This window comes from Clytia hemisphaerica, unplaced genomic scaffold (genome assembly GCF_902728285.1).
Source record: "Clytia hemisphaerica strain Z4C2 unplaced genomic scaffold, Clytia hemisphaerica genome assembly, whole genome shotgun sequence".
NCBI lineage: Eukaryota > Metazoa > Cnidaria > Hydrozoa > Leptothecata > Clytiidae > Clytia > Clytia hemisphaerica.
In genome coordinates, this window is record NW_027103248.1 from 3,842 (window position 1) to 24,118 (window position 20,277).

Here is a 20,277-nt window from a genome sequence, read left to right on the forward strand (position 1 = left end):
GCTTCTCAAAACTCCAAGGAACATTTTTACTTGATAAACTTTCTAATTTCCTTCCCATTGGGATCAAATTTCAGCGCCACATAATGTGTGACAGGTACGTGTAATGTTTCTTCTGTTTTCTCTCTCTTTTTAGTTATTTAATTGATAATTTATTGTTTAAAACGTCCATAACTTCATCTTGAAGCTATCCATACACATTTAGTTGGATTTTGATAGTGATATAGTTGATTTTGGTGTATTTCGGGGTTTTCGCAAAAGTGAAAGCGAAAGTGCTCTTTATTCCAGGGGATGTCAATCGAACTCAATCGAATTCGATTTGGAATCGAATCGATCGAATTCAATCGAACTCAATCGAAGTGATTGGTCGAATCGATCGAACTCAATCGAAATGATTGATCGAACAATCGAACTCAATCAAGGTGGAAAAAAGATGTAAATGTTCGATCGTTTTCGATTGGATTCGATCTATTCGATCAATCACTTCGATTGGTTTCGATTGTTCAATCGACCACTTCGATTGAGTTCGATCGATTCGAACAATCACTTCAATTTACTTCGATTGAATTCGATTGATTCGATTCTCTTCCATTCAATTCGATCACTGATCTCGAGAGATCATACCCACCGATCTAAGATTAGCGAGTTTATGTATTCGAGATAAATCGAGGGGCGGGGACGGTATAAAGCAAAGCTGATATGTCTCGCCGTCTCACATCGTCCACTTTGCTCGACGACGTTAAAAACACCAAAATACCGTCGTCTGTTTAGTTGAGCAAAGGCGATATAGTGCCGTACATCAACTATCAACTTTGTTTTGTAAACATAAACTCGCTATTACTCGCTATGGGGGTGTCGGTTAAATTGTAAATGACTACCAAGGCGAAAATTTTTTCAAACTGCGGAAACGTTTAGACGGGGGTATGGTGGTTCCATTTAGACGGGGAGGAAGTAGAGAAAGTAGAAAAAATCCAGGAGAGTCATTTACAATCTACACACGACCCGCTATGGGACGGGAATTTCTACGGGAATTTCTTATCTTAAATTTATCATCAAACCAACCGATCAAGTGGATCAGATAGAGATGTATGCATATATCGTGTTTAACAATCCAAAGTTACTAGTCACTAACGCGCTTCGGGGGGGAGTCCTAACTACGAAGAGTGCGATGTAAGAAAATGAAACGTCTCTGAAATGTCTGACTACATTAGCTAAATCCATATTATTATTTTTTATTTGACTTGCGTTTCGTTCCAGATGAAAATGAAAAGAGAGAAGTAAAAATAAAAACGAAGAGCATTAGAAAACTGGACAACTTACGAAAATAATGAAGCATCGATCGATAGAGTCATCAAACACATGTTATATTCCTCGGTTACAAAAGATAGCATATTGAATCTAAAAGCAGAAAATTATCACACCCAGCAGGTGCGTATTTCTTTTTTCCTCAGAAGAGTCTAGCTCACCTTCACCCCTGTTTCACAGGTCAGGCTAGGTTAATAGAAAATTCGCCGGAAAAAAAAACCCACTGTACATACCCCGTTGTTCCCCGTTGTTATACGCACATTATAAATGAAAACTGTTTTGACGTTTAGCGTCCATTGAATACCCCTGTCTCAAGTATCACTTGACCACTACCAATGCCCCCTGAAAAGCTAACTTTTCCAGTTTCGCAGTGATACTGGGTGTGATAGCTGAGCCGTTAAAAAGAGTAGAAAAATTAACCCGATCATTGTATACTTTTGTTTTCCCATTATTTCAGGTCGTACTGAACAATAGTAGATACTTGAAAGACGGGAGAAGATTATAAATAACGCTCTTGTTGACTCGGCACAATGGCGAGAGAAACGGATGATACACCCCTGTATCAGTGACCCAGTCAAGGATCCGTCCCGATGAAAACCGGTGAGAAAAATACAAAAAAAGTCCTAACACAAACACGTTCACTGCCAAGCCACTTTAAGAATTTTGACCTCATTGAATTTCATCAAAAGTTTGACTTTCAGAGGCTCCTGTAGCCTTGGTTTTGCTTTAAGTGCCTACAAATCACCTACCGATCGACGCAGAATTTAAGGAAGACTCCAAAAATGCAAAAACGAAATACTACAACTAGGTCAACCCATCTCATCTATGCTGAAATCTAAATCGATTTTTGTGCTTCCCAATTAGTGTGCGTTACTTGTCACTGTAACTTCGGCAATTTATCTACTGACTTTTGAGTGACGGTCAATTTGAGTTTCAAGCTTAACAACAAAATCTACCGTACCACGGATCTGCTACAGTCATTTGATAGTAATTTTAATTTTCATTCTTTATTTAGCGTACCATCACCAATGTTACTGGTTGTTACCATTATGAGCTGTTTACAGAGAGCGTGCTGCTTGAGAGTCGTGAAGAGGAAAACAAGAACCACTTTTTTTATCAAATTTAACAATTCATAAAATGATATACGTTACGAAATATATACAACATTAAAAAAGTGGCCAAAAATAAAAAATGAGGCCATTGATCATTACAATCAAATTAATGAATAGACTGTAACTTCGTTGGTCTTTCTTTTCTTTCTATTGGCGTTTTTTTTTTCATTCTCTCACTCACACGCCACTGTCTCAATGCCGCCCCGGTGAAGATTTTTTCCTTCAGTGTGGATAAAAATGAGGAGTAAAGTCATTATTTGGTTGTTTTAAGGTGGGTTAAAACTTCAGGTTATTTTTTGGCTAAATTTTCCAGTGGGGCGGAGGCTGGCGGAGTGCTCCACCGGATTTCTGATACGAGGGTATTCTCCAGAGGGTTTCCAGATTCTCGCCTTCACCAATGGATGTGTATCAATATGATATTACGACGTTGGAAAATGTAACCTGGATAAATGATCGCAATTGTATTCCCATAAAAATGAAAACTGAAAAGAAAAAGAAGAAATAGCGAGGGAAGGATTGTTGTGATTCATCCAATCTAGACCGCTGAAGAACTAAAAATAAGCATAGAGTGGCAAGATCAGGATTCCGAAACATCGTTATCACAATGCCCGTATTCTAAGTTTCGTATTGTTCCGCATCAGAAAATCGAAATTATGGCCGCGTGGATAAATACCTTCTCCCATCCCAGAGCACAAGAAGAACGCGTGTTTAAATTCCAAATCAAAATACAAAGACAATAAAAAAGGATTACCTGGTATATCTTATTGAATTTTGATCCGTCTTCTTATTACTGATTCTAAACAAAAAAAAAATGGTGTTAATTGATTTTAAAACCATTTCTAATTTTTCACCCAAGTGTAAATGCATAGAATTCCAAAAAAAAGCCAGTGTATTTCTACTGGGCTTTTTTTGCGCTACTTTCGATTTAGATCCGTTACAAATGCAAGAATTTGCCTGGCTGTCAAATTGCGTTTTGACTCAAAAAACTTTCCTGAACGGTGGGAGTTTATATTTTAGCAAAAAGTTATATATAAGCTTTTAATAAATCACAAAATTACAGTGAAACAACCTTCCTTTCGAACTGTAAAAATACGAATAATGTGGATGGCTTTCGTAGAACACGATAATAGAATAAATTCTCCAACACAATCAAATCTTCAAAACCATTTTTTTCCGATAATTGATAGCAAAATAGAATGGAAAATCGTCAGCATCGTTAGTGGAGAATACTTTAGGCGTACAAACTTTAGGGAGATGAACCTTTCGCGAGGTAAAAAAAATTGCGAAAGTTGCGACATTTATTTACTCCCGTGAATACGACAGAAAAAATCTTTTTCGTGAACTTTAACTTTCGCGAATGATCCTTTCGATAATGTTCAAAGATACTGAGTGACTTTCACAAAAAGGGCTAAAGTTCATGAAAATCGTGAAAAGTTTCCACTCGCGAAAGTTTTTACGCCTTGTAAGCAAGATTGAGAAGCGTTTGCCCTCTGTTAGGTACATGATATTTGACCAAAAGAGCGCTTCATTTGTTTGGAAAGAGGCGATCACACATGGTGTTATCGTTCGGGCTTTTCATTTGTCCACTAACAAAAAAGGATGTGAATCGAAAATTTCGATTGTCGAACCGATCGAATATAATCGAAACCAATCGAAGTGATTGACCGAATCAATCGAAGCCAATCGAAGCCAATCGAACCAAATCAATCTAAAAAAAGATGTAAATCTTCGATTGACTTCGATTGTTCGATCGATCACTTCGATTGGCTTCGATCGATTCGACCAATCACTTCGATTGGTTTCGATTATATTCGATTGGTTCGACAATCGAAATTTTCGATTGACATCCCCTGGTTTATTAGACTTGAGCGCAGCTTTTATTTCAAGAAATAGGGATAAAAATTTGCTTTATTACAGTGAAATGTGTTACTTTAACCAATGAAAGGGTTAGGGAATACTTTTCAATCACTTTTCACCAAATTTAAGCTTTTTCGCAAGCAAAACGACGTCAAATAAAATCTGTGCGGTTGTGCTCTTGACAATGCAACAAAATGGCGAAAACTTCTGAAAATCTAAACACGGAAATTTCATCAAAATATGGATCCTGCACCCCAAATGAATGCTTTATAAATGAAATAATACGGGATAACGATGTCTTGCAGTGTAGGAAGTGTCAAAGATTTGTTCATTATGCCTGTTCGGAGCTTCCAGCCTACCAAGTACAGATTTGCCTTCAGTACAAAGCAAGGAGATTCGAATGTGCGAAATGCATCACAGTCACGCCAATATTATTAGAGAAGTTCAAAACAAGTAAACAAAGAACGACCAATAACAAGGCAACAAATACTGGAGGTAAAGAGAAAGATCAAGATGAGCAATGTGTTTTCGCTAGACTGGATAGACTGGAGAAGAAGATCGACGATCTTGTAAACAAAGATGATGTCGTTAAAGGATCCAAACAACAGCAGACATACGCTAGCATCGCTAAAGATGAGCTAAAGAAAAAAGACCACGATATAGAATCAAAGCAACAACAGACATACGCTAGCATTACTAAAGATGAGCTAAAGAAACAAGAGGTAACGATCAAGAATTTCATCAAAGAAGAGAAAGAAGAAGAACGATGGTTAAACTTAACAAAGTACAATATCATTGTTCACAACCTCGGAGAGAACAAACATGAAGACCTAGAAGAACAACGTGTAGGTGATAAGGATTATGTTGAAGAAGTTGTACAAAACCAAATGGATTAAAGGTAAACATAGTCAGCGCAGAAAGAAAGGAGCTCGGAAGGACGAAATGTTCAAAACAAAAAGATGGCGACCCTTGAAAGTCGTGCTAAAGAACGAAGAAGAGAAACGTCATATTCTGGCATCAGTCCACAAATTAGAGAAAGACGAATTTAGAGTATCCGACGATTTTTCGAAGAAAGAACGCGAAACCATCAAAGAGTGGCATAGGAAGGCAAAGGAGAAAACAGAATTACAAAAGGATGGCAGCTGGATATATAAGGTTAGAGGAAGTCCTCGGACAAAACTCTACTTTAAGAAGATCTGTAACAAACCCGTTACTGAAAATGAAATATTGTAAAGACGACTGGTTAAGAGGCCCACCGTGCGCCTACAACTGTAAAATTGTAAAATGTTAAGCATGATTATTTCATAGAGGTCGATAGACCTGAGAAATATATTACTGTAAATTAAAAAAAATTAAATTAAAAGTAAGGTTTACGCAACTTTTTTGTATGTTTGCGGTAATCTCAGGGTTCTGTGCGACACCATAAATTTGCTGAGACATGCAAAAGAAAATGGTTTTACTTTCTTTCTTAAGGTGAAAATTGGATCAGTGCATCAAGTTCAACTGAAATCTGTCAAAAATCCCATATTGAAAGCTTTTTTTCCTCTTTCTACAGCAAAAAATAGTTTTAAGGCCAGTTTGCGCAAAACAGCAAAACCGGGGGTTTTCAATCTTGTGGCGGAAGAATCTCAGGATTGGCTGGTCCGATTTACTTGGAATTTTGTACACAGCTTTCTCATAGTGCAAGGGGTGTTTTGAGTGAAACAGATTTTTCAAAAAATGTTTTCTTGATTTCAAAATTAAAAAAAACAGTTTTTTGCGTTTTTACCCCCGGTTTTTGATTTTTTTAAAAAAATTTTTCACTCAAAACACAGTAGGTCAATATTGTACCATAACCGCCAAATATCAAAATCTAACTCCATCTGGTTGTTGAGATTCTTCTGCCACAAGATTTTGATATCTATTTTTAGAAATGACGTCATGACCCCCGTCTTTGAAATTTCTAACTTTTTTTTCTATTTTTAGATCAAGATAATAATGTAGTATCATCATACAAAATTTCAACAATATATCATTTATACATTTTGAGATATTTCAATTTGAATATTTTTTGACATTTTCAAAAAGTTTGTTAACGACCACCTTAAGGGCTCTGGTCATAGTGAAAAAATCAATTTCAGAATTTGAAGATAAAACCTCATGTTTTCGCTTCTATGACATGTTTAAGAACAAACTGCTTTTGAAAAAATAAATTTAAGTAATTACATCATGAGTAATTAAGGAATAAGTGTGGCATGGACCTTAATAAAACGTCATAACGACGCTATTCATATATACTTTTCACAAAAATGTCCAGAGCCCTTAACCAAAAGTTTCTGACCCTGGCTTACAGTGTAGTTTGTTTTGATTTCATATCTTATTTTGCTGAAGCCGTCCAAAAATGAGCCTGACATAATGTATAATGTGCAAAATGGGTGAAAATCATAACTATAAAGATACATTAGATTTTGACTGTCAGACTTGTAATTTATCGGTCCCCAAACACACCCTTACAGCGTACCCAGCTAAAGGATGACCCTTGTAGTATACCCTATCAAAAGTACACCCTTACAGTTCATTTTGAGGGTCTCGAAAAACCTACCCTTTAGGGCGGCACATGCCGAGGTCGGACCATATGAGTGCCCCCCGGGTGGATACCTATTGAAGAGGGATGAGCTGGAGTTTTTATAAGATACTTCACTAATTGGTCATTTGAAGTAATAGAGATGACGCGTTCTTTAGAAAAAGTAATGAAATTAACTTAACGACCAACCAAATCACATAAGAGCTTGTAAAAACTCCAGCTTGTCCCATTGAAGAAGTGGTCTTCCTGCCTAAGAAGGGATGATCTTGACCAATGAAGTATAAGCCCGAAGGGCTAGAATCGAATCTCCCTCGGAATCTCCTTGGTAGGATTTGAAGCCAACAAATCCTACCAAAGTTGCGCGGCCTTGAGCAGCTCGCTGGTTTTTACACAAATGACAGATTGAAACTAAAGTTTACCGCTACATTTCGAAAAAATATCAATCGTAAACAAAGGAATTGCTAGACTCAATCTGTCGTAAAAAATACGGCGCATTTTTTAAGGCTTCACTTTTTCTTGCCTGAGAAAGGTTAGAGATTCTACTCTAGCCCTTTGGGCTTTAAACTCAATGGTTTTGACGCCTCTAGAAACCAATGTGATGTCTATCAAATGTATCAAATGTATGACGAGGTTTCCAGCGCAACTAACAAAAGAGAAATATAATTTTTGTGGCACTAGTTGCTCTACAATCGGGGGGGGGGGAGGCACTCAAGTTAAACGACCTACCATACATGTGGCTAGGGTCCTTTTTCCAAGCTTTCCAAAGTGCACTGTAAGGGTCAAAATGAGTAAAGACAAGAAAAAATGCACTCAAACTTTGTCTTAAAATGGTCAATAATTTTCAAGAAAATGCACCATGTAAGGGTAGACTTTCGCCAAATTTTCTCAAATTTGGCTAATTTTTTTCTGCACTGTAATTTGATTTTAACTACACCTACAACTACACCAGTTTTTATTTGACGTCAACTAGATCAGACGCTTTTGCAACGCTCTTCGAAAAAATGGCTGAAAACCAATAAAAACATCAAAAACATCAAAATTCATGAAAATAACATCAAAATGGATAAAGATCAGCCTTTCGAAGCAGCCTCACCACCTCAAGCTTGCACGCCGTCAAGATGTACTGAAGACGAAGACCTGGATCGCTTAACATGCAAAAAATGTAAAAGATCAGTTCATTATGAGTGCACACAGTTACCCCTGTATCAACTACAAATATTTGTGACATCCTACAACGACTATTACTTATGTTCAAACTGCGTACGAATAACGAAAAACCTAAGAAATAAAGTGGGAAAAAACACTCAACATATGATGCAAAATGAACTTAAAAAGAAGACGACGTCATACAAAAACTGAACAACGAGGTCAACACCAACACCAAAACCCGTGATTCCATTAAAAATGACCTCAAAACCTTTCTGGCAGGAAAAACTGCAAGAGATGGAGGAAGACAAGAAGCATGATAAAGAGGAAATAAAGCACACATCAGAAATAATAACGGAAACATCAAAGAAAACATACGCTGAGATTACCAAGAAGCACAAAGAAGACTTAAAATCTGCCGAAGAACAAAAACGGAAGGAAGAAAGTGAAAAGAGAGACATAGAATCTAGAAAACTGAATATGATCGTTCACGGGTTTCTCGAATATTCAGGCCCAGATAAGGAAGAAGAAGAAAATGGGAAAAAATATGACATATTTCGGTTCCGAGAACTCCTAGATGACATCAATGTTCCAAAAATCAATGTTACTCACCACAGATTAGGAGACAGAAAAACAAAGAATGGCCGTCCTCTGAAAGTCACCCTGCAAAGTCAACATGACAAAGATCTTATCATGAAGAATTTACACATGCTAAAAGAAACTTGTTTCTTTCAGGTAAGTATAACAGAAGATTTCACAATCAACGAACGGAAAAAGATCAAGGAGATGCACGAACAAGCGAAGAAACTTAACAAAGACAATAACAATAAAGGATTCAACTGGTGCGTAAGAGGAAGCCCAAGAACAAAACTACGCTTCGTTAAAAAATTACAAAACCGAACAAAAATATCTTCAAATTATAAACCAAAATGCTCTACAGAAGAAATCGTCAGCGATTGGGCATTAACAGATGATGATGAATGATTCATTTTGTAAAATAGGCAGTCGAACTCTATTAGCTTTAAAGCTAGTACAGATTTGTACACATTTTTCGACTTTAAAGAATATATACATTACATTAACATTAACGTTTTGGGGGCCCCAAACCTCCGTTTTGACAAACAGGGGTATACTGTAAAAATTTTATCAAACAAATTTATGCCCAAAACTAGTGAGGACTGTTAGCACATGAAAACGTAAGAATACTCCAGATGGTGATAAAAGCATGAAGTTTGGCACAGATGATCCTTAGAGGGTCTAAGACTTAATTTTAAACAGTAACACCAAATTTTACCACCTGGCCACCTGCCAGATGACGTCATCAGGTGGCTGGGCAATAAATTATTTTTTTGAAAATATTCAAAGTAGTTCCAGGCGGAATTAGTATGAAATACTGATGAAAATTGAGGTATAAAGGATGCCTTGAAAATCTTCCTATCAAAAGTTATGAAGGTTGAAAGTTTTGTGACGACATCATCATAATAAGCAAAACCTAAAAATCCCGTAATAACGGAACTAGTTGACCAAATTTAGTGTTTTATACATGAATCCATGTCAAAATTCAAAGTTCCTTCTGATACTTGGGTCTAAACGACATAGAAAGGCTTAAGAAGGTGGTAGTTAACTGAGAAATGGAAAATCATCGAAAAAATTGTCGAATTTTGGTTTTTGGAAGTTTCGAGATCCTTAGGCCTTTCTGAACATCTCCTGAAAATTTCAGAGCGATATCTTTATCATTCAGGCCGCAGTGAGCATTTTTATCCTGCTGGGTGCTTGAAAAATCGCCCTAGCAACAGAAAAAATCCCGTTGCTAAGGACTTATTTCTTCAATCTTGGCCGGAACATAGCAATGTGATACGCCAAAAGAAAGCTCTTTTTACGCCCTTTTCGAGCGTCAAAATGTTTTTTCCCGTGGCATTACGTCATCCTTAAAATTAAAGATGGTAGCCTCAGTAGTGCAATATATCAAAACAAACTGAAAAACTAGAGCTGTAAGCATGATTCTACAGAATATTTGGCAAGTTTCTGCAAGTTTTAGATCGAAACTTAATCTCTTTGATGGAAATGTTTCATTTAAATGAAGAATAGACTCTAAGGAAGCTAGAAAGTTGCTGTACATTGGTTATGTTGTAGGATTTCTGCGAAAAACTTTCAATTTGTCGCCATTTTGTTTTGGGCATCAACATCGCGCTTTTAGTGACTGACATTATGTTTTGTAGTGAAGTTAAATGTAAATGAGATATTTCCAAGCAAAACATGATGTAACAAAGATGGAAATGTGCTTTTTAATGAACTGGAAGTAACTTCTCGAGACACGCATTGTCATCTGACACTTACTTGACCACTCAAACCGCTTTCGGTCAAGTCCGCTCATTGTCAATTCAAGTCTATATGGATAAAAATACGCATCAGAAAAGTTTTATACCTACAGAGAGTCACCCTGGACTATTAATGAACATTTGGTCACATTTTTCTGGCAGTTTCCACCCAAATTTGATGTTTTCGCAAGATCACCGCAAACTTTGCTATTAATTATTATGTTTACGTGACTTAAGCGCAACATGTTTTTGTTGATTTTTGGATAATTTATCAATTTTTTTGAAATTCTTATCTTTGATTTATGAAACCTGTATGGTTTGATGACTATTCAGTGAAGAAATTTTTTAAAAAGAGCTTTCAAGCTTAAAATAATACGCATTTTTGTCTTTTTCCTTGATTTTCTCAAAATGCGTTTCCGCAGCTAGTTCGAAACACGGGTCACGGGGCACGGGTTACGGGGCACGGGGTGACGGGGCAGCTCAGATCAAAGTAATTCAAACAGAAAATGTTTTAAAAACACTAAAAATTATCAATAATATCAATTTTAAGGTATTTTATCCACGTAAAACGCTAAAACCTAACCACGTGCTTTCCACGTGCTTTCGAAGTTTGCGTCGTGTATAATGCAGACCAGAAAACACCGCAACATATTACATACATATAATAAGCTTATATTATCAATAATACACTTTTAGTGTTATATGCATGTTATATGTTATACGTAAGTAATATACATATTACAATTCCCATTGCCTGAAAAGCGAGCTTTCTCAAGAAAATGATAGAACGGCTATTGTTAAATCATATCTCATTATATCCCCTCCATCACCTTGAGTATGAATATAATTTTAATGGATAATAACGTAGAAATGATGGTATTTTATAAATGTGTCAATATTTTCCACCTACCATTATGAACTTTTAATAAAAATGACGTAATTATACTCATATCTCTAAAACCACTATCTTGCAGCATTTAATCGTTTTAAAACATGTCAATCTATATCCAGTCACATGATTAGCATCCTATTGAGTATGAAAAAACATTTTGCTGTAAATTGGTTCAGAGGCCTTATATTTCATGATTTTGACAATATTTTTGTCATTCAATATCACTTTGTCAAAATTTGTGGGTGACATATTATTTAGAAATTTTCATGATAATACTATTAGTATATAATTGTTTCAGACATTCTATACTAGTAGTATTAGTACTATTATATGTGTTATGTAGTACGTGTTATGAGTTATACGTCATGATATCGTTATATTTTTTCCGGTCTGTAAATTGTATGCCCCGTACCCCGTGCCCCGTGCCCCGTAACCCGTGACCCGTGACCCGTGTTTCGAACTAGCCGGCGTTTCCGGGGGTTTGCTAACGCCTATGCAGGTTTTTCTCGGGATTGACAAGTGCTAGCTCCATGAAATTTTCAGGGGTTGTTTCTTGTACCATTTGGCAGAGGATAAGTGAAGAAAAAATTCAAAAAAATCTGTCATTGGTTCTAAATCTCAAAAATTACGTTTTTTAGGTTCCAGACCCCCTGGAAAAGAATTTAAATTTTTTTTTTCACTTATCCTCTGCTTTTGATGAATACTAACCACCATACCAAAAATCTTTTGCTAAAACGTTTTAGAAGTCTTTAAAAACCTGTATGGAGAAAATTATAGTACGTAACCCCCTAGTCAGTATCACCCCCGTCTGTGCTATTTTTGTAATTATTTTTTCATATTTTTCATTGTTAATAGTTTTACTACCATTGTGGAAAGTTTCATTGACATATCTTAGATATTTCAAAAGTTATTACAAAAAAAGTAAAAAAATGACTTTTTCCATTTCTCAGTTAACTACCACCTTAAAACATCCAAAAAAAATAGTCGGTTGTACACTGTGTTCCTGAAGGAGGAACGCTGCGTTTGATTTGCCTTGTAAATCTCAAAATATAAGTTTTGGTTTTCTGTAGGATTCAAAGCTTTTATTTGAATTTGAACATCAGAATTAGAAAAAACATTAAATTTTGATATTAATTCATGAATAAAACATCAAATTTGGTCAATTTGTTCCAATATTACGAGGTTTTTAAGTTTTGCCTGGAAAGGCAAAATCTTTTTAGAAAAATTTTCCGCAAAATTTAAAATAGTTCAATTCTTTGCGGACAGTGTAAAGAAATTTTGAAAAAAAAAGTTAATTACCCATTAAAACTAAGCACTTTTTATAAAAGAAGGTGATGCAACATATTATTAACCTCTTTTTAAAGTTCATAACGTCATTTCTGCTATTAAATTCTTAATTACTCTTAAGGGATTTGATTAAAAAGCTATTTATAAAGGTAATTCTTTGTTGAATGTGTTAAAGAACCTAAAACATAACTTTTATGTTCAAATACTAAAATGAATTTTCCGACTATGGTCAGAGCCCTTAAATGTATATTATCGAGAGGAAGCAATTCCCGTAAATTCTTTTTTGAAAAATGATGACGTCATTTTTTTCAGCAAAATCAGATTTTTGCTGATCTCTGCTGACGTCAACAGAAAAATTAATAATACCTGTCATTGGGCAAAATTTCACAACTTTTGATTAGTACTTTTTGAGATATTCGAATTTTAAGTTTTATTTTCCCCCAATTTCTTAAAAAAGCCAAACAATTAAATCTATTAACAGTCATCTTAAAACGCTTATTTTGATGTATAAATGACCATACCTAAGGCCCCCAATTTTCTGCACCAAACTTATGTCCTTTTTGGACATGCCATAAAAGTTACGCGAGTAAAAATATTCGTGTTAAAAAAACACCATTCTTCTAAAAAAAGCAATGAAGTAAGTTCCAATTAAATTCCCATATCACGAATCGCTTTAAAATTGCATTGTTTAATTTAATTTGAATGATAAAGGGTTATTATAATTTTGCGCAATTAACTATCAAAATATAGTATATAATCTATTTACAATACTGCAAGGTATAATTTTTAATTTTAATCATCGACATTTTGAGTTGAAATCTAAAAATTTTGTTCCCATTTTGTTTTATTTTGGATATTCCTCTTTAGCCCATAACCTTTGTTTCACGAAAACAGAAAAAGTGACAAGCTTGCGTCGCGTCATTTTGCAGCCAACTTGAAAGATGAAAGGAAGTTCCCAAAGGTTGGAAAAAAGGAACCAATTTCCTCCTGCTAAAGACGCTATTTTAGAGAGAAGTCAAATGCAACAACTAATGCTACAAAAAAGCTAAATTTAAAATCTAGGATCATAATTAATTTGATTTATGGGGTATTTGAAATCGTTTTTTATCGTTCATTACTCGATATTTCCCTTTAGTAACGATATTAACGATCTTTCGTTTTTGATCATCGTGTGAAAGTTCGATTTGTATTGGATCTTTCGAAGTGAAAGTTTTACCTTTCCCTGGCCTCACTTTCCCATCAACAATGGTGCTACGCAATTGTGTATTGTCTTTCAGTGTTTGACCATTCACTCTAAGTTCAACATCATTATCATTTAATGACATGGGGTGTTCAATGATTCCACGTGTGAACGGGTGTAAAAAACGTCTTTTATGATGACGCTTGTGGCGTCTACGAGGGCGGCCTATTTTATTCCTCGAAAAAGCGCCCTCTCTGTATGATGATAAAACATCATTAGTATCCATTGATAAACGTCCACTATTAAACTGCACCGTATCTCCCGACATGACCGAAATTTGACCGTGACGGCGCGGTTCAGACGGGGAACGACTTCGTAGTAGCTGCATGTCGTTTTCCGTAGCTAGATCTTTACGTTCTACGTCAAATTTTTGTGATAGTCCGTTGTTGCCACGTATCTCATCTGCCACACTTGGATCCATATAGCCGAAATCACGATTCAGATTTTTCTTTTCTGCCTCGATTCGTTGACGATGTTGTATTTGCTCTACATCCATTCGATGGTTGAAATTACGGACTTGTTGTAAGAGGTCATCAGGTGCTGGCTCTGGAATCCGATGCCGACCCTCACCTTCAGCCTGCTGCTGCTGGTCAGGAGCTAGACCGAAACTACCTCTTGCTCCTATACTGACGGCTGAATCACCTGGTCCAGTCAGTCCCTGCTGCATTTGCGTTTTATGGAGATCATCAAGTAAAGCTGATGGATCTTCATTCATAAACCGGCTCGCGATTGTTTGCCCAGCATCCTCGGTTTGAGAGGCTCCTTCTTGTGGGAACGGATTCATCACTCGTTGCTGAGGTGAGTGGGCGGCAACCATAGCATTTTCATCAGGTTGCATTCCTACCTGACTGTTTGGAGATGAGTGTAGATCAGGAGCGCTCATACTCCTGTATTTAGCGAAATCTAACAATTCATCAGCTGATTTTGAACCGAATTTCGATTCAACGTCCTCCATTGGATCTGAAATATCATTCACGTATCGACCATCTAAACCATGAGTTGATCGCCCCTCAGCACGGTTATTTAACATGTTAGTAGAAACATCAGATTTCGATGCAGGTTGATGTTCAAAGAAATTTTCGACATCCTGGTGATGTCGTTCCTCTTCTTCACGTCTTTGTTGTTCCTCACGGGCCATTGATGGCTCTGGTAGATTTGCTGATGCATAACTACCTTTCATATCAAAGTTAACTTTAGAATGATCCATACCTTCTACATTCGAATCCGTCATAGGGACAACATTTCTTGAATCTCCCATCCCATCCATCATTCGTTCACCACCTTCTTGTTCAGGATAATTGATTTTACCTTCTGAAATTAATTTTGATGCCAGTTGTGGGAAGCCTGGTGAATGAATCAATTTATCAATTAAATCGCCAGTCATTTGCGTGTCTGAAACACGTTCTGGTGATATATGTTGTTCCAAATCATTTGAACCTCCTTCGCCAGGGTTTGGGCAGGACCCAGGGATATCGCATCTTGATTCTGGATTCTCACCTCGCTCTCCACCATTGAACTCATTCATCATTGGAACTACATTCGTTGGCAAATTTGGCTCTGGTAAAGGATTATTATTAAATTGAACAGCTCCTTGACCACTTGCCGAAATAGGTGAATTCAAAGTTCCACCATTTTCTCCATTATTATATACCGGGATTAAATTTGGTCCATTTTTAATAAACATTATTGGAATGCCTTTAGGTGATTTTCCATCGACGTTTGGAATTGAAGGAGAGTTGCCGGCAGAGGCTGTATTTCCAATAGGTATTTGTATTTGACCAGCAGTGTTGGAGACAGCATCATGGAGACTGGTGCTTGGACTTTGAGGTTCGAGACCTACACTTTTGACATCAGCATTACTAGTTCGGTTAGCTATTTCTTCACTCTCTTTTGGAGGGCCGATACTGGCATATGGATTTCCAGGGGAGTTATTTTCTGTGAGCTCAGCTGGTATCACATTGGCTATAGAATAAAATAAAAAAGGTAAATGTAATAAAAATATATAGTGTGCTCGGAAAAAGGCTGAACATATTTTATCTAAAGTGGGGTCTTCGACACTCCTTATCTCAACAGAGCAGAGGATTTTTTTTGTTCGATCGAAGTTAACAATATATCGGACATCCAGTATTTTTAAATATAAATCCCCTTCACTTTTTCCTGGATACAATGCGGCGATTTTTACTTCACTTAACGACTGATTTCCAATTTGAAAATGGATTTAGCATCTCTCACAAATCAAAATTTGTAAACGAGACCAAAAATTACTGTGTTGTAAATATATAATGGGTTATTCAATTTAGTATCCATACAGGGGGTGGGATTGGACAGACCTTTTCAAGGAAAAAATAATGTTGAAAATATGTGATTGCTCCCTGGAAATTGGCTACATTTAAAAACAAGCTTTTTCATTTCTTATAGTGAGAGTGAACGAACTAAAACCTGAAGGACTGACTCCAAGACTGACTGCAGTCTTTTACCCATTGAAAGTTTTAGAATAACTATTCAAATAAAAGGCCTTTAAACCATGGAAACCTTCCTTAGACGCCGTAGTAGTTATTCTCAGATTATCACCTGGAAATGTTCGTCCACCCCCTGTATGGATATAAAATAGCATGGCCGAATTAGAATGACTGATCAAACTATAAAATGAGGTAACTTACGCGACGGTGCAGCGCCTTCATGTTTTTTGTTCGGATCATCAGCAGATGCGATCGCAATATGTTTCGCCTCCGTTCTTAACTGTTGAAATTTCTCCAAGATTTTATCGACTACGTCTTCGGGGATAATCTTACGCCGGTCTCCGCTTACGTCCACGGGCTTCTTTTTAACGAGAGGTGATGACTCAACATTTTTCTGCGCCGGGATGGGCGACATGAGTTGTAGCTCAGCTTCTAAGTTCTTATTACCATTGGTACGCTTAAAAATCTTATCCTGTATTTCTTTAATTTTAGCTATAATTGCTTTTGTAGCCACTACTGTTTCTTTCGAATTCTCGTGTTTCGGTTTTGAGATTTCGGCGCCGGTTGCATCAATTCGTTTTCCAAGAGATTCGATATCTTCATCATTGTCGTTGTCATTTTTAACCGATGATGATTCGTTTTCGTTTATCGGGTGTATAACTTGTTGTCGGCGTACTTTTTGTCGGTGTGTGTAGTCTTCGTGATGAACATTATGATGTTTCTCTGAAGAATATGAAGAGAATTCTCGTTCGGTCACAGGTGTAAATATATTATAGATACAGTGGAGACTTTAACTCGAACCCTTATAACTGGAATGTCTCATATCTGAACTCGAACAAGTTTTCTTGTCCCTTCAGTTAACAATGCCTTATCAACCTTACTCTATAAAGGGTGTGGATATTTTAAATGTATTCAAGTAAATAAACCCGCCTAGAATCCTCCACCCCCTAGTAGATACTTTCTGACCACTCCCTGACTCGAAACTTCCTTAACTCGACCAAAATGTGTGAAAAATTGGTTTACACAGCAAATAATAAATTGCTGACTTTATTTAATTAAAAAGTTTACTTTAGGTGTTTTTCGGTACACGTTTTTTTATAAGGAACACGTTTATAAGGAATTTGAGGCTCAAAATGGTCCGAAAAACTAGGAATTGTTAAGGAGCTGCTCAGACTGAGAATAACAAAACAAGTCAAGTCACAGAGAGTTAAACTTGAATTTGCACACATTTACAAAGATAACACAATGTTGACGAAACAACGTTCAATAAACGTCTCTTTTTGCATTTTAGTCCATTGTTATACTTATACATAAGTCACATACTTAGCAAATCCAATCTTAGCAGCTTAGTAAATAAGGAAACTGGATAAGAAACTTTGAGGCTGAAATTCTCTCGAAAAATAAGGAACTCCAGGCTCGGAGCCAAGTTAAGGTTCCTTATAAAAAAAACGTGTATTCGAAAAATTGGAAAAGAAATCCAATTTGACCCCGAACCACAATCCAGTTATAAGAAAGAAACGATCTTGATTCGTAGTATGATTCAAAACCACAAAAACAGACTTTTTACCTCAGGTTTTTAGCTCCCGGTCCAGAATACACGTATTTTTATGAGATAAAAATATATAAAAATATAAGGCTTCGATGATCAAAAGAACAAGTTACGGACATTTTAAGACTTTACGGACCCTAAAGCACCCAATTTCTTAGGAAATACAGCACAAAATACAAATAAAATGGTGAAATTAAGGACATTTTAAGAACATTTATAGGCTTGGAATTCAAAAAAGTTTTAAACATCCTAGGGCTTCGAAAAATGTGTACCAAAATAAAAATTCTGCAAAACACTCACTTATATCAGCGCAATAGGCCAATGCAAATACATAAAGGAACAAGCAAAAATATTTCCAAAAAGCCATACTGACTCAGCTATTTCCATAGTGTTACGTCATCATTTGATTGATTTTTTATCATAAATTTTGATTTTAATATTTAGAATCCGATAAATTTTTTGTGCAAAATACAAAGATTTTCGGTGAAGCGTAAAGAATTGAATAACCAGAAGAACAAATTGTTTTAATGTAAACATACAACTCATCTTCTGCATTGAAACATTTTTTTTTGTTTCAAAAATGGTAGAAAATAGAAATCAAAATAAACTTTTTGATACAAACAATAACATTCATATGGCTGTTTCTGTATTGAAAAAAATACCATATTTGCCCTATTAAAATACCCAAAATTGCCAATATATTTCGATGCTGATTGTAGATTCTTTAAGATTTTTTCAAAATGCTGTGAAAATAAGAACATTTTGAGACTTAAAAATCTAATAGTTAAGAACATCCCGCGAAGGCTTCAAAAATTTTGAATGTTCTCATTTAAAAAAAAACGTGGAGGTTTTATTCACAAAAAAAGACGTACGTATGCCAAAATTCAAGCAGACTTTGATTATCCCTTTACCCGGGGGTGTACTAGGGTTGGCGGATGAGGGAAAGACTGATTTTTGCTGAAAAGATGACCCTTTATAGAAAGACTTTTTTGAAAGATTTTCTTCGATTTTTGAAAAAAGTGGTACCCTTAGTTAGTACCCTTTCACCTTTCTTTAGAAATAAAGGTTGCTTCTAGAGGTTAGCCTAGACATTTTTTTATTTATAATGTTTCTGGATTTACGGTCTGCTATTAAATTGCCTACACCTAATATTCTACCGTGAAAATCACATGCTAAAATCATATTCCGACCTGTGACGGCGAATAGCAATTCTTTTCAGGTTATCTTTTAAGCCTTATTTGAACATTTTTAGGTCCTGAGATCCTAAGGTTTAATGTTAAAATTCTACTCTCCAAACGCAAGTCCCTAAATTGTGCCACATATTATGGTATCAGGATTCTAGATATAACAAACCCTGAAATCTTAGAACTGAAGTAATTTTTATATTTTCTAAAAATTTTTTGAGTCTAGATAGCCAGGTTATGTAATCTAATTTATTCAAATTTTTTTATTAACCATATAGTTAACACCTTCTAAAATCATTAATATTTATAGCGTTCAGGTCCCTTCATAGTTGATAAGATTCGGAAAGTTTTCTAAATCAAAATTTATCAAGATTTATTGGAAAATTCAATCATCATTCATCAGTTTTCATAACAACAACAATAGTGTGGGTAATTCCAACGATAAAGTGCGATAAGAGATAAAAACTAAAGAGTAAATCAAAGTATTGACTTAGGGTCGAAGAAAGCATCAATCAAAAGTATTGAAAATTGATAGTCATATTCAGAAAAAGAAAATTTACACAAAACACATTCCCTAGTTTCAAAAATGCAATTTAGGCTAAAATAATAAGGGTCTGCACCCACACACTCATAATCAAGTCAACAAAATTGCTAGGAAAGAACAACAACAGTCTGAAAACAATTCTGCAACATGCATGAAACAAGTGTTTTAATTCTTGTAATGCTGGCCATATTTACGCATGCGCGATTCTACACCACAAGTAATATCGAAACAGACGAAAACGGAATCTTAATAAGTGTCTTGGAATTTGAGACAGGGCTGGTGACAGAGTGTATAATTGAATGTCGAGCAATTGATTATTCAAAGGCGGTTTACAATAAGATGACTAAGAAGTGTAAATGTTGTTTATCTGTCGAAGAAGAAGGCCAGCACAAAGAAGAAGCATTTTCAAAGAACGAAGACAAAAATTCAACCGACATTTTCAACTATGAGGTAAGCGCATCTGAACAGCTTTTAAATGGCGGTAAAGAGAAGATACCTTATCGGGGAAAAAAATGTCGGGGGAAAGTGAGGAAAATGCTTCTAGGTGACAAAATTTTTCCCCGACGAAAAAAAACCCCGACTAAATAAAACTCCGAATAAAACTCCCCGATAAGGTATTTCTTAAAATTCTCACAGAGTTTTATACAAAATAAATATGCTCATCTGGTCCACGTAATAAAACATCAGCAAGTACCTTAACAATTAAGCTAGCTCCCAATGTGCTGGCAGATCAACCAGAGAGAATGATCTGTTGCCCGGGGGGTCACTCATATGATCTGGCCTACGTCATGTGCCGCGCTTAAGGGTGGGTTTTTTCTGCATCC

General features: G+C 36.0%; 1 protein-coding gene across 2 annotated transcripts in view; it reads right to left on the reverse strand.

Annotated features, from left to right (window-relative positions):
* Positions 1 to 12,910: 12,910 nt before the first annotated feature.
* The window catches only part of LOC136824667 (uncharacterized), a 50,631-nt gene continuing 43,264 nt past the window's right edge, over positions 12,911 to 20,277 (reverse strand). The window contains exons 1-3 of one of the 2 annotated variants that reach the window (XM_067080687.1): positions 18,026 to 18,204; positions 16,378 to 16,899; positions 12,911 to 15,679 (exon numbers count right to left, since the gene is read on the reverse strand). In XM_067080687.1, the coding sequence (XP_066936788.1) occupies positions 13,548 to 15,679; positions 16,378 to 16,899; positions 18,026 to 18,092 (2,721 nt within the window). In that variant the 5' untranslated portion in view covers positions 18,093 to 18,204 and the 3' untranslated portion in view covers positions 12,911 to 13,547. Of the gene's footprint in view, positions 15,680 to 16,377; positions 16,900 to 18,025; positions 18,205 to 20,277 lie in introns of those variants that run through there. The other variant, XM_067080708.1, reaches the window with a different exon arrangement.